Raw genomic sequence first — 13,857 nt, forward strand, 5'->3', positions numbered from 1 at the left:
TGGCAGGTGGTGGGGGGGGGGCGTGGTGGGGGGACAGTTGCTGCCTACCTGGACATTCGGATTCTGGGGGAGTGAGGCCCACCAAAGTCTAAAAGCGCTGCAGGTGATTCTGATCCACAGCCAGGACCTCTTTTCCAGCCACACCCAAATGCTCACAGTTTCCCAGACTCTATACATTGCATCCCTTCATCCAGGCCCCAGTGGTCTGCTTGCCCAGAGGGCCCTTCCCCCGCCCTCCCCTCCCCCGCCCCACCTGGCCAATTCCTACTTTTCCTTCAGGATCCAGTCCACAGCCCCTCATCGGAGCTTCCCTCCTGCACTTGGCTCTCACTTCTGCTGTCCCACGTGTCACAGTCAACCACATTGTGTCTGGGTCTGGGTCTCCCCATAGTCCAATAATTGAAGGGCAGACGCTCTGCCTTATTTCTTCATTTCTCTATCCCCCGGGATCACCTAAGGATCTGGCGCACAGTAGAGCCTCAGGAAATATGTGTGGAATGAGTAACTCTGTTGTTGAGAGAGAGGCCCGACAAATCTCTACACTTTTAATACAAAGTCTATACACCCGACAGCCCCGTTGTGTCATAGACCACGCTGGTTCCACATCCACGCTAGCCCCTGAAAACCACAGCCACCTGCTGGAGGCAGGACAGCTGCCCTAACCACCAAGGGTCGGCTTACCAGAGTCACGCTCTGCTTTGAACAGGGCATTGTAGCTGACTTCTTGGGAGTGTGACAAAAGAGGGTTTGGGCTTGACAGGCCGGAGTCAGGGATTTCATACAACAGAACCTTTGCCATCCTGAGTAACAGAACTCAGCCCGTTGTTCCCTTGCTATCCTGTTTCTCATACCCCCACCTGCCTGCCTTGTCCCAAAGCTCAGGTCCCCTACAGGACACCATCAGAGAAGCACTGCAGGGTGCCGCATGCTCCTGGAAGGGAGAGGGGAGGAAGTGCCCGGGGCAGGGCCCTTACCACCCTGCTGGGTCACCACCGCAGCTGGGGAAGTGTGGGGAAGACCACTTGGGAGTTCTCCACAGCCTTCCTGCGGTGGCACCTACTCTCTGCTGCCACCCCCCACCCTGGTCCTGCCTCACTGGGCCTCTGTAGTGCAGCCTCCCGGTCTCTTGGCCTAAACCTCAACTCTTTCAACCCTCAGATCCACGCTCCAGTTGGTGTCAGGGTGAACTCCCCACAGCACAACACTTCTCTTGAGCCTGATATCCCATGAAGGCCCCAGGTCCAAGGCCAAACTTCTCACCAAAGGGCCGGCCTCCCCTCTCTCTGCCTCTCCTGGCTCCGGCCCCCTGCTTCCCTCCTCCAATCCTTGAACCCTCACCAGGCGCAGGTTGCCAGGCCCTGACGATGCTGTATCCTTTCTTACCCAGCACCTCCCTCCTTCCCTGGCTGCTGAAATTCTCCTCATTCTTCAACGCCCAACTTCTTGGAGGTTTCCATTCCTGCTTCTACCCTGGAGAGTTTACACTACACTACAGTAACCTAGATTTTGTTTTTCAATACATATATAGTCCATAATCGTTACTGAAAAAACTGCCAATTGCAGATGAGCAAAGCAGATAAAAAATCACCTCTAATACCAACACCCGGAGAAAAGCACTATTGAGGCGCTGTCCTTTCTCAAAATTTAAAATTCCGGTGATGTTGATAATAGCTGCCATAGATGGGTTCATACTATGGGCCTGGCTCAGTGCTGAGCATCTCCATGCATTTTCTACCCTGAGAGTATTACTATTGTCCTGTTTTACAGAAGAGTGAAGTTACATGACTTGCCTGACAAAATGTAAGTGCCTGACAAAATGCCAGTAAGTGGAGAGCAGAGATTTGACCTAGATTTGACTGTAAGAACCGAACCATTAAATCCCAAGTTACAGTGCCCGTAAGAATCCTCTTTGTTCTGATGGACCAGAGATCCACTGTTTGTACACTGGATTTTGGCACTAAGGAAGTAACCTTCTATTACTAGTCAGGATAGGCAAGTCATGTGACCATTAACAAATCAGCCCTAATACCTCAGTGGCTGAATTTTCTTATTCATACCACGGGTCCAACACCAGTCAGCAGGATCCTTCCATTCACCGCCCTCAACCACTTGAACTGAGAAAGGGATGAGGCTGGGTCTAGGGATCCTGGATCTTGGGATGATATCATGACATTCATGGCCCCCCATCACCATTTCCATCTAGATCTTGAAGATGCTCTGTGTTTCCAACTGTTGGGGGCTTTTGTCTGTTTGTTTTTCTCTGCTTGGTAAGGTTAGTCTAGACACTGTCTGACTTTGGAAAAGCAACCCAGACCCTAAAGTTTCCTTGGAAGGAAATCACACTCATCTTCTAGTTCATAGGTGTTCAGGACACATCTGGGAGTGGATTTATATGGTGCTCACTGAGTGCAGCCTGGTTCATTGATTTGTTTACTCATTCATTCCCTCATCTAACAGAGCTTTATTGGGCACCTCCTCGGTGCTGGCCTAGGGCGCAGGGTCCTTGTGCTGGAGCTTCAGCCAAGATGAGCAGAACCTCTCTGTAAATGGAACAGAACTCAATTCCCCCAGCACATACCTTTTTCAGGCCCTGGGAGGTTCAGTAGTTGCCTATGTACATGGCAGGCGGGTCCAGCCATTTTTCTGGATTAGTTCAGCACCTTGTGGGTATGTTATTTTCTTCAATGATAATCCCTGCTGTTTTTTTTCTGCTTTCCTCCCAAGTAAATCCTTTTGGGTCTCATTTTTCCTCCCTTCAGTCTAAAGAAGCAGAAGTGGAACCCATAAACACACCTCCGACTCCATCCACTCCTTCTGATGATGGGGAGCTTTCCGGAGAGCCTGTACCTGAGGGGACTCCGGAAACCACCAACTTGAGTGTCATCCTGCACAGCAGCCCTGAGCAAGGCAAGTCCCTGATATGCCTTCGTATACAGTGGTCTTTTAGTAAGTGGTTACTGTGTACCCAACCTGGGTGATGTATGCAACGTAGAGCATCTCATTTAACTTTCCCCTCTGTCCTTTGAGGAGGGAATGCTAACCATCCTCATTTTATAGACAAGACGGGGAGATCAAGTCAGGTTGGGTTACCTAGCTGAGGCTCTTTGGCTTGTAAATGGCATGGCTGTGTTTGAACTTGGATACTTTAAATTTTTTTTTAACTTTTATTTATTTTTGAGACAGAGAGAGACAGAGCATGAACGGGGGAGGGTCAGAGAGAGGGAGACACAGAATCTGAAACAGCCTCCGGGCTCTGAGCTGTCAGCACAGAGCCCAACGCGGGGCTCGAACTCACGGACCGCGAAATCATGACCTGAGCCGAAGTCGGCCGCTTAACCGACTGCGCCCCCTGGGCGCCCCTGAACTTGGATACTTGAATTTTTAACTCCCAGACTCCAGTAGGGACTGAGTTCCAACAGAAAAGCTTACAATAATTATTGCTGCATAATAAATACCTACTGTGTGCCAAGTATTTACATACTTTACCTCCAATCCTGATAATACATCTCCCAGATGGTATTATTGGCCAGGATTTTATGGGTGGGAAAACCAATGCTTGGAAAGGTAAGTGACATGTTCACAGTCACACAACTAGGGAGGGTTGGGACTGACCCAGTCCTCAGGCCTGACTCCAGAATCCCCACCCTTTCCAGCTTCGGCCACCAACTCCTGACTCTCAGAGGATAGGATCGAGTCATCTAAACTCCTACGTGGCTCACGTGGGAAACTGGTGGCCAGAGAGGGGCAGGTGCCCAGCAGGTCAGCGTCAGGCCCTGGGGGAGGTGCTGGCCTCCTGGCTCCCCATCCAGGGCTCTCACTCCTAACTCTTATTCCATGAGCTGTGCAGAGGACACTGGCCAAAACCCAAGATCTGATGTGATCCCCCGGGCAGCAGCTTGACACGTCCCAAGGTCTGAGATTGGTCTGTGCTTTTAGCCTTTTATCAGAGGGGTGGCCATTCCATTGAAGGTACTGCCCGTGCCAGAGCACCAAAATGCAGGGCAGGAAAAAAGGGCCAAAAACCACTCAGACTACCTGGAGGAGGGATTGGTTGGGCATATTGTATTCCATTCATATGTACAGCCCTGAAATTGGTGATGCAGAAGATTCAGTCCCAGGGACGTGCTCATGGTATACTCCATGAAAAAAAAGCAGATTTCAAAACTATATGTGTGCTGTAACCCTAATTTTGGATATGTTATTTATATCTACTTAGATATAGCCATGTGGAGCAGTGTATATGTGTGTGTGTTAGAATAACATACAACAGGGGCGCCTGGGTGGCGCAGTCAGTTGAGCGTCTGACTTCAGCCAGGTTACGATCTCGCATTCAGTGGGTTCGAGCCCTGCGTCAGGCTCTGGGCTGATGGCTCAGAGCCTGGAGCCTGTTTCCGATTCTGTGTCTCCCTCTCTCTCTGCCCCTCCCCCGTTCATGCTCTGTCTCTCTCTGTCCCAAAAATAAATAAATGTTGAAAAAAAAATTAAAAAAAAAAAAAAGTAACATACAACAAAATGTTATAGGTCATTATCTGGGTGGAAGGATTGTAGGTGGCTGTTCTTTCCTCTTTTTACTTCTGTGTTTGACAGGTCTTCTGCAGTCATATGTGTCAATATTCCTTTTACCTCTGCCATCAGTAAATGAGCATTACTTTAAAAATGAAATTGGGAGGCGCCTGGGTGGCGCAGTGAGTTAAGTGTCTGACTTTGGCTCAGGTCATGATCTTGATGCTCGTGGGTTCGAGCCCCGCTTCGGGCTCTGTGCTGACAGCTCAGAGCCTGGAGCCTGCTTTGGGTTCTGTGTCTCCCTCTCTCTCTGCCCCTCCCCCTATCATGCTCTGTCTCTCTTTGTCTCAAAAATAAATAAAAACATTAAAAAACAATTTAAAAAATAAAAACTAAATTGGGAAGTCTATGGATGAGAGACTGTATACGGTTCCGATTAGGAAAAAATTTGTATAATTATTTAACAAAGTCATAATACAATCACTGAGTCAGGGTGTAGCCGTGGAAAGAGTGGGGACAGAGTAGACACTTTGGACGGAAGCCCTGCTCAGCCACCTATTTGCTGTTGGGCCTGGGGCATGTTGCTTAACACTTCCAAGCTTTGGATTCTTTAACTGCCCCCTGGGAGTGTTCCTAATCCCTGCCTCCCCAGGTAGATTAGAGGATTGAACCCAGCCAGGGATGTGGAAGTGGTTTATGAATTGCAAGTGCTGTCCTCCTGGGCCGAATTAGGATCTCTGAGGAGGGGCAAGGAAGTGTGGGGGGCTTCAGGGCTGGGACCAGGGCCTCTCCTAGACTGAGGGGTGAGTGCAAAGGCGGTGGGAGCCAAATGCAGACTGGGACGCAGGTCCAAGCACAGCTCATCTGTTCTCTGTGATCAGCCAGTCTCCTTAACTGGCAGAAAAAAGGCCAAACGGAAACCACGGAGCTTGCTGAAGTGTTTGTGTTCTGCTGGTTGGGTGGACAGCCCAGATGGTGAGGAGAAAGAGGCCTGAACCCTGAGCCCTCTCCCTGGCTGCAAAAAGCCACCTAGTAGTTTTATTCTAAGCTTTTCTGACACCATCTTGACCCATGGCACCCCCATTCCCCACCCTCCAAAGAGTGGGGACTCAAAGGCATAGGATCTGGCCTGCTGCTTGCACAGCACCCCCTGGTGGCCAGAGCCGGGAGGACGAGAGAGAGTGGTGATGTGTGCTGACAATACATAGGTCAGTTCTTACCGTGGGACATGCGTGAGCACACCGTGTGTGCAGATGGCCTGGCATGGGGACAGGCCGACCTGGTTTCAGGGCCCCTCCCAGTCACTTACTTTCTGTGGGACCCTTTTCCTCTTCAGCAAAGTGGGGTTAATAATAATAAGGTGCTAACGTGCGGATCAGGGCAGCACACCTATGCCATGAGGAGATGGTGGGGAGACTGAAAATGTGAGATTCCTGTCCTGGCTCTGTCCCCGAAGCTGCCAAGTGGTGGGAAGGTCCTTGTAGGTAGGACGGATAGGCTAGTGGCAGAATGAAATGAGACACTGCGTGGGACATGCTTAGGCTGGGGCCCCGCCCACTAGCCTGGGGCCCAGCCCATAACAGGCGTGTATTCATATTAGTGTAATTTGTTTTTCTTTGCTTTAGGACTCCATTTGTTTTTTATTTTTATTTTTATTTTTTAATGTTTATTTATTTTTGAGACAGAAAGAGACAGAGCATGAACAGGGGAGGGTCAGAGAGAGAGGGAGACACAGAATCTGAAACAGGCTCCGGGCTCCGAGCTGTCAGCACAGAGCCTGATGCGGGGCTCGAACCCACGGACCACGAGATCATGACCTGGGCCGAAGTCGGATGCTCAACCAACTGAGCCACCCAGGCGCCCCTCCATTTGTTTTTTAAATTGCAAAAGAGATATGTGCTTGTGCTAACAGTTCAATCAGTGCAGAGTTGTATGAATCCCCCGAGGTAGTAGTTTCCTTTCCTATCCTCTGGTGGAAACCAATATTAAGCATTGTGGGTTAGCCAACTGTGTGTGGCATGTCTGCACACACACACACACACACATACACACACACGTATCTGTATATTACACACATTATTTAATAATTGCATTAAATATATAATGATGATTATATGTATAATGATAATAACACAAGTAAACTCATATAGTTTTTTTTTCCCCTTTACCCATATAGAACCACTGACAGTGAACATTTATCAATTGCTAACTATATTGAGGGGCTGTCCTCAATGCTCTTTCTGCATTAATGTATTTAATCCTTATAAGCACATAGTCTTCAGAACAACCTTGTGAAATAGGAATTGTTATTTCCGATTTGTGGATGAGGATCCTGAGACACAGGTTAAACGACTCGCCACGGGTCACGTTTCTAGTAAGTGGCAAAACGGGGTTCCCGCTCCGCAGCTGGTGCCAGAACCCGTGATCAAAGCACGGTGTAAAATTGCCCCTCAACATCTGTTTTTCTGCAACTTGTTTTTATTTCCTCTTAATCCTTAATCCTGTATTATGGACATTTTTTCAAGTCAGTAGATAAAGAGATACTTCATTTTTTTCCAAGATTGCAAAGTGCAGTTGTTAATTGCAGAATGCCTGCTTCCTTAGGGTCTGGTGAGATCCTGAACGACACACTGGAGGGAGTTCATACTGTGGACGGTGCCCCCGTTACAGACGTTGGCTCGGGGGATGGGACCCTCATCCATGTCACTGAAGAGGTGAGTGAATAGTTCATTTCATTTGCTAAGTCAGTAGTAAGTTTGCTTGTTTCAGACCTGCTGGTGGCTTGCCTTGGGCACCATAAAGAAGGAGGAGGGTTTTAGTTGGATGTCATGGGGACTGCCTCCCTCCTGCTGCTACAGAGGAGGGCAGACTCAGGGCCCCAGAGGCTCACCAGGGATGCACCAAGATGGGAGAGGTGCAGCAGAAGCCTGTCCTCACATCTGCATGGCGCTGAGCACCGGGTCCTCCCTACGGTACCCACCTCCCTCCTGCTCATTTCTGAAGATAAACAGCCTTATCCACCCTTTGAGCCCCTTTAAGACAGAATCCGATCGACTGCACATGTGTCCACCCCGTTGTTGTGTACTCGGCTTTTATACTTGCAAAGCCGGTTTTCTAAAAGCTAGATACAGTAAGGTGCTAAAGTAAAGCACATGTGTTTTTCTCACAGCCGGCTCTGCTGAAAACCCATGGGGTCAGCTCATTCTTTCTGCTCTCCTGGGATGAAACTCAGACACTTCTCATGCTCTTTCAGTCACTATCTGATAATAACCTATTTTCACAGCTATTTCCAAAGTTCAGTCCAGCAAAATACCAAAATTCAGTTCCTTTGTCTCCCAAATCCCAAAGAACACGTATCCAGCTCACCAAATGATTTGTAGTGGGGAAAAGGGAGGGGAAAGTCCCAGCACACTGACAATTCTCTCCAAAGGAATTTTTTACCTTTTCCTATATAGCCCAGAGGCAGGTAGTAGGCCTACCCTGATGAACTGATTTCCTTTCCTTGTCTCTTAGCCCGTCCCACACAAGTGGTCTGCTTGCTTCTTCCAGCTCATGGAAGTGTACTTAATTGTACAATGAATTAGTTGTTTTTTAAAAATTTTACTTATGTATTTTGAGAGAGAGAGTGCTTGTGAGTGAGGGAGGGGCAGAGAGAGAGAGAGAGAGAGAGGGAGAGAGAGAATCCCAAGTAGTCTCCATGCTGTCAGTGCAGAGCCTGATGCAGGGCTCAAACTCATGAACTGTGAGATCATGACCTGAGTCAAAAAAGTCAGATACTCACCCAACTGAGTCACCCAAGCACCCCAGTGAATTAATTGTTCCTAATTGTACTTTATCGTAAAGGCCTTTGGGACTCCAGCTAAATTTGAAGCAGAAAGAGTCTCATTTTGAAAATCTGTGACATCATTTTTTCTCTCTTTTTTGGGGAGGACAGTAATTCTGCAAGGAATTCATGCTGTAGGAAAAAAGGGTTCTGTGGTCAAATATGCTTGCGAAATACTCTGTTATGTAGTATATAGCATGTCTTACAGATTCCTTATAAGTCTTGCAGCAAGGAAATCTAACTTTGATCAGCTTAGTGTTTTTAGTGTCTAAAAGAACTACTTTCTACAAAACAAAACAAAATTACACAGAATAACCTGTGTCCCGCCCCCAAGTTTAAAAGAAAGAAAAAAAAAAACCTTTGGAAACTGAGATAAAACCTAGTTTTAAAACCTAGCCAAAATTGCTGTTGCTATTTTGTGCATCTGCTGTGTAACCTCTGCATGGAAGGGTATGCATTTCCCAGGGAAACTGAGTCACAGGGAGGGGGGAAGCATGGAGTTCAGTCTGGAGAAGGCTGGGGAGGTCAGAGCTGCTGCCCACACATCTCTGAAGCACTGTCAGGGGCAAAGACATTCACTTGTTCTTACAGCTTCTGGATGGGCACATAGGGGAGGTCACAGGGAAGCAGATGCTTCTAGATAGAAGTGTTTAGAGCTGGAGCAGGGTTGGCTCAGGAGACAGGCATCACTGGTCACTGGCATGTGCAAACAGATGCTTGGAATCAACCAGCAGATACAGTCATCTTGTAGTCTCTCCTGTCCCTGGGATTCTGGGATTCTGGGACTGTCATGGGGCTGCAGTGAAGTCGAAGATAAGAAAAGTGCTTTGAGAAAAAGAAGCTAGAGAAAGGCAAGCTGATAGAGAGAGGGGTGTGGGCAGTCTGTTCTCTCCAGCCACAGGCTCGTTGATCAGGGCCACGGACTCAGTGATGTGGTCCCTCGCGATGCTTTTGTTCCAGAGTGTGCACACTGAAGAAGGTTTGGCAGCCACAGCAGCGGCCGGGGAGGCGGAGGTGCCCATCAGCACCGCTGGGGAAGTGGAGGCCAGCAGTGCACCCACCAGGGGGCCAGCCCTGTCCTTGTCCACTGAGGACATGGGGGAAGGGGTCACTCCAGTGAGTAGCTCAGAGTCCATTCTCCATCTCACCTGTTTCTGAGGGGTCGTGGGCATCTCTGTGGGAGGAGTCACTGGGTTTCCTTACCAGTCTGCAGAATTCAGAGTGACAGCCTTGTGGGATCAGGTCTGAATAGACATGGATTCGGAGGCTGAGGCATCTGTTGACTCATCTGGATGTTTGTGGAGTGATGTGTTGTGCTGTGCACAGGTGCATAAGATAGACCAGTTCTTGGGAACAGAGTGGTAAGAGGTGCAATAGGAGAAGCACCAAAAGGGGCCGAGAGCCCAGATTTGGGGTCCTGCAAGCCTTCCTGGAGAAAGGATGCTGAAGGTAAGACCATGAGGACACCTAGAAGGAGCCTGGCAGATGGGAGTGAGACAGGTGTTCCAGGAGGGACGCCAGCAGGAACAGAGCCCTGGGGGCGTTAACAAGAACATGCAAAGAGGTCCCGTGTGAGCAAGGGGAGGTAGGGAATGTGGCTGGAGAGGCCTCTGAGACCTGAGAGCCGCGAGTTGGAGCTGGAGCATGTTCAGAAGTGGGGAATCACTGAAGGGCTAATGGCCTAGTCGGAGTAGGATTTAGAAAGTGGAGAAGGGGTGGGAGAAGCAAGCCTGGGGTCTGTGTTGTGGTCTAGGCAAGGGGCTGGGATCGGAGGCTGTGTCGTGGTCCAGGTAAGGGGCTGGGATCAGAGATCAGAGGAAGTGGTCAGTGAGGCCAGCTCACTCCTCTAACGAGAAGGAAAGCTGGGTTTTGCTCCAGCACTATGACTTGGGCATCGGCGAAGGCCCCCCTCCTAGGAGGAGCGAAGACGGTAGGGACCGTGGTGGGTGGCCCTGAGGGTGATGGGGAGGAGCGGGGTGAGCCACACAGGGGGCATGCTGTCCAGGGACTCCTGCCTTGAGTGGTGTGTGAGGTGTGGGTTTCTGCGTGGGTGCCACATTCGAGGCAGCGGTGTGGGATGAGGTCTCAGATATACAAGCGCTTTGAAGGCGAGGAAGCAACAGGGTGCAGGTGCCCAAAGGGCCTCGGCTGTCTGCCGCCTGCAGCCAAGCCGACCACAGTAGATTACTGCTAGGTCCCTCATGATGCCTTTCCATTCAGGGTGCAGATGCTGAAGAAGGCTCGGCAGCCACAGCAGCTGAAGAGGCCGAGGTGCCCGTCAGCACGGCTGGGGACGTGGAAGCCGGCAGCATGCCCACGGCGGAGGTGACCCTCTCCGTGTCCACCCAGGGCCTAGGGGAACGGGTGACACTGGTAAGGAGTGCAAAGTGCTGCAAGGTTGAAGTTGCCGCTGGGAGCAGGTCCCGGCCTTCATGCTGTTCTGCACACCCCAAGGAGCCTGGATGGGGCACTTCTCTGAAGGGGAGTCGGCCGAGGCCTGGGTACACGTGTGGTGGAGCCCCGTTGGCCTGGGGACTGCGCACGCTGGCAGTCCCAGCAGGCCGGTGGGGAGTGAGGCTGGGGACAGGTGGAGAGCCAGTGGCGGGGGGCAGTCCCAGGGGCCCATTACCCACCACCCCCACCCGCAGTGGGGCAGGAGCTGGGGCGTGAGTGGAAGAGGTGATGACAGCACAGCCACGGCCTGTTTCTGGGCACAAATGCGGGCTATCAGAGGGTAGAGGAAGGTCAGGGTCCAAAGGCAGGGGCAAGCATTCTCAGCCCTCTTTTTAGGCAGCATGGAGACAGTGTTTCCAGCTCATGAAGGTGGGATACAGATACAGGACACTTGGCAGGTCTGTCCCTGTAATGTCATCATAGTGGCTGTCCTTCAGGTTCTCCAGACTCAACAGACTCCAACCTGGACTCCTCATGTCCGCTCCTCTTGTGGTCCCACCTCAAATGATTGGGACCCTCATCCCCTAGTTACCCAATCCAGAATTCTCTTCCCTCTACCTTATTCCCCACATCCTGTCAAGCATCAAGTCTTGTTGAGTTTTTCTCCCTGTTTTGGACCCGCCTCCTTCCCCTGCCCCTTTCCCCAAGCCAGCCCGTGGACTGAGACCGCATGTCCCCCATCCAGGCAAGGGCTGAGGTCCCTGCCTCACCTGTCCATGCTCTCCCCCGACTCCTCCTGCAGGGGCAGCCCTGTGCATGGAGCCTTCCATCGCCCTCACTCCAGACCCTGCTTCCCCACCCAGCCACAAGGCCTTGCAGGGTCTGGCCTGACCGGCCTTGGTGACCGCATCTTAGGCCACTGTCTCCCTGGTTCTTGGGGCTCCCACCTCACTGACTTTCTTTCAGTTTCTTGAACGTGCCTCTTTCCTTAGAATCTTCCCATACCCTGCCCTCTCTCCCTAGAACCTTTTCGCCCCTTGGCCCTGCCTTTAATGCCAGTTTATCCTTCAGAGTTCAGCTCAAACACCACTTTACCATGGAAGGACCATCCTAGAGTGTGAAGTCTCCTCCTCAGACACGTTCATGGGGCCCAAACTTCTCTTTGGAAGGCCTCATCGTAATTGTAATTAATAATAATCTTGGTAAATGGTTCATTCCTGGCTCCCTACAACCATAAGCTCTGCGAGGACAGGGAGTATATATACATCTAGTTCATTGATCTGTCTTTATCCCTGCACATAGATGGTGGGTACTCAGTGGATATTTGCTGCATGAATGGAGGGGTTGTCTGGCCATCAAATATCAACAACATTGGCCTTTGAGATCACTCCATCTGTTTGCTCCCAGCCTTTTCACCTTTGGTCCACAAGGGAAACTTTGCAGTGGGGATGCTTACCTGACCAGCTAATAGCGCTTCCGGGCCCCTTGCAAGTTATGTGGATTATTTTCATTAACAAAGTGGCTGCCACCACCTTCTCTACCTCCTCTTCCCCCTCCTCCTTCTTCTTCTCTTTCATCTCTCATCTTTGACCCCTCATTCCTTATCCTTCCCCTTCATTTCCTTCCTCCCCCCATTTCTTGAAAAGCAAAGCACTTGTCATGGGGTGAGAGAACTAGGGAGCGAGTATTGACTCAGTAGAAAGCAGCTACCCCGGAGCTAAAGATGTGCAGGCTGAGGCCAGGCCCTCGGCACAGGTGTGCTGTAGGGGAGCCGGGAGGTGGGTGGACTGGCCTGAGAGGCGCCCTCCAGCCTGGGGCTCCAGGAGTCCGTGGGCCAAGGCAGGTCTTGCCTGAGCAGAGCTATGGCCGTGTTATCCATCTGGCTGTCTATCTGGCCATGCTATCTATGTGGCCGTGGCTTCCTCCCTGCGCTCACACACCCACTGACCCAGGGGTATAGAAACGGCGGCCGATTCTCATGCCAATTTTGTTTCAGGGTCCAGTCGGTGAAGAAACGTTAACAACAGCAGCAGCTGCAGCAGAAGCATCCCCCAGCACTTCTGAGGAAGAGGAAGCTCGTGGTGTCCCTACAGACGGCCTGGCTCCCCTCGCACCCACAGCGGCCCCTGAGCAAGAGGTCACTTCTGTAAGTGGTTCTGATATCCCGTCTGCCTCACAGCGGGGAGAGGGTCAGTGTCACGAGACAGGAACAGTGACTGGCCCTCCCCAGGGGCAAATGCAGCCCTCAGCTTTGTGAGAGCACGTATCTGACTGGGTAGGCGCCGTCGGAGGGAGGCAGGGTGCAGTGGAAGCAGCATGACAGAGCGGGTCAGAGAATCCGAGTCCCGACCCTGCTACCTCCTAGCTTTGTCCAGGAATTTTCTCCAGTCAGAATGGGTTGCTGGGGGCAGGGGGGAAGGAGCGCCCCATCACCAGAGGGGATGCATTTGTTGGAGGGGGATCCTGAGTCTGTGAGTCTGTGCTTCTGCGAATGTGTGGTGGGTAATGACGGTCGAAGGTAAGAAAGTGTTGTGAAACGACAGTCACCCAGACTCTCCGGCAGCTGTGTGCACGTTGCGTCACAGGTAAGGTGAGGTGACTCCTCTTGTTGGTTTTGCTTTCCAGGGTCCTGGCGATGAGGAAGACCTAGCAGCCGCCTCCACGGAGGAGCCCATCCCCATGGCTGTGGCAGAAGAGCTGGACAGCACCCTCCCTGAGGGGCCCCCACTTCCCGTACCCACAGTGGCTTCTGAAAGAACGGTCACTCCTGTAAGTGGCGTTAGAGGCACGGAGATTGGCACGGCCGTTCTTACAGAGGAGAGAAGGAAAGTCCTGGGAGGGACTGCCCCTGGCTGGCTCAGAGCGGGTTTCAGTTTGGTTCATAAAGTTCCAAATTTGGGCATTTGAGGGGCATCTATCCTGGGAACACACAAGGAAGCTGCAGTTTGCAGAGGAAAAAGCAAGAGATAAAAATCTAGGGCACCTGGCTTCATGTCCCAAATCGTCCTCAATTTCAAATGAGAACTTCCTAATAGGCAGAGCTGGCAAAGATGCAAAGACCCCATTTCAAATGTCATGAGAGTCCCATCCTGAATGTGGGGAAGCCTGTAAGACTTGGTGGGGACTCGGAGGTGTGT

At 51.1% G+C, this 13,857-nt stretch overlaps 1 protein-coding gene across 1 annotated transcript in view; it reads left to right on the forward strand.

The window, feature by feature from the left end:
• The window catches only part of COL15A1 (collagen type XV alpha 1 chain), a 109,941-nt gene that overhangs the window by 45,535 nt on the left and 50,549 nt on the right, over positions 1-13,857 (forward strand). The window contains exons 6-11 of the mRNA XM_025919598.2: positions 2,760-2,907; positions 7,108-7,217; positions 9,287-9,442; positions 10,547-10,699; positions 12,717-12,866; positions 13,346-13,489. Coding sequence (XP_025775383.1) covers positions 2,760-2,907; positions 7,108-7,217; positions 9,287-9,442; positions 10,547-10,699; positions 12,717-12,866; positions 13,346-13,489 — 861 coding nt within the window. The remainder of the gene's footprint in view (positions 1-2,759; positions 2,908-7,107; positions 7,218-9,286; positions 9,443-10,546; positions 10,700-12,716; positions 12,867-13,345; positions 13,490-13,857) is intronic.

This window comes from Puma concolor, chromosome D4 (genome assembly GCF_028749965.1).
Source record: "Puma concolor isolate L17-30 chromosome D4, mPumCon1.1.hap2, whole genome shotgun sequence".
Lineage (NCBI taxonomy): Eukaryota > Metazoa > Chordata > Mammalia > Carnivora > Felidae > Puma > Puma concolor.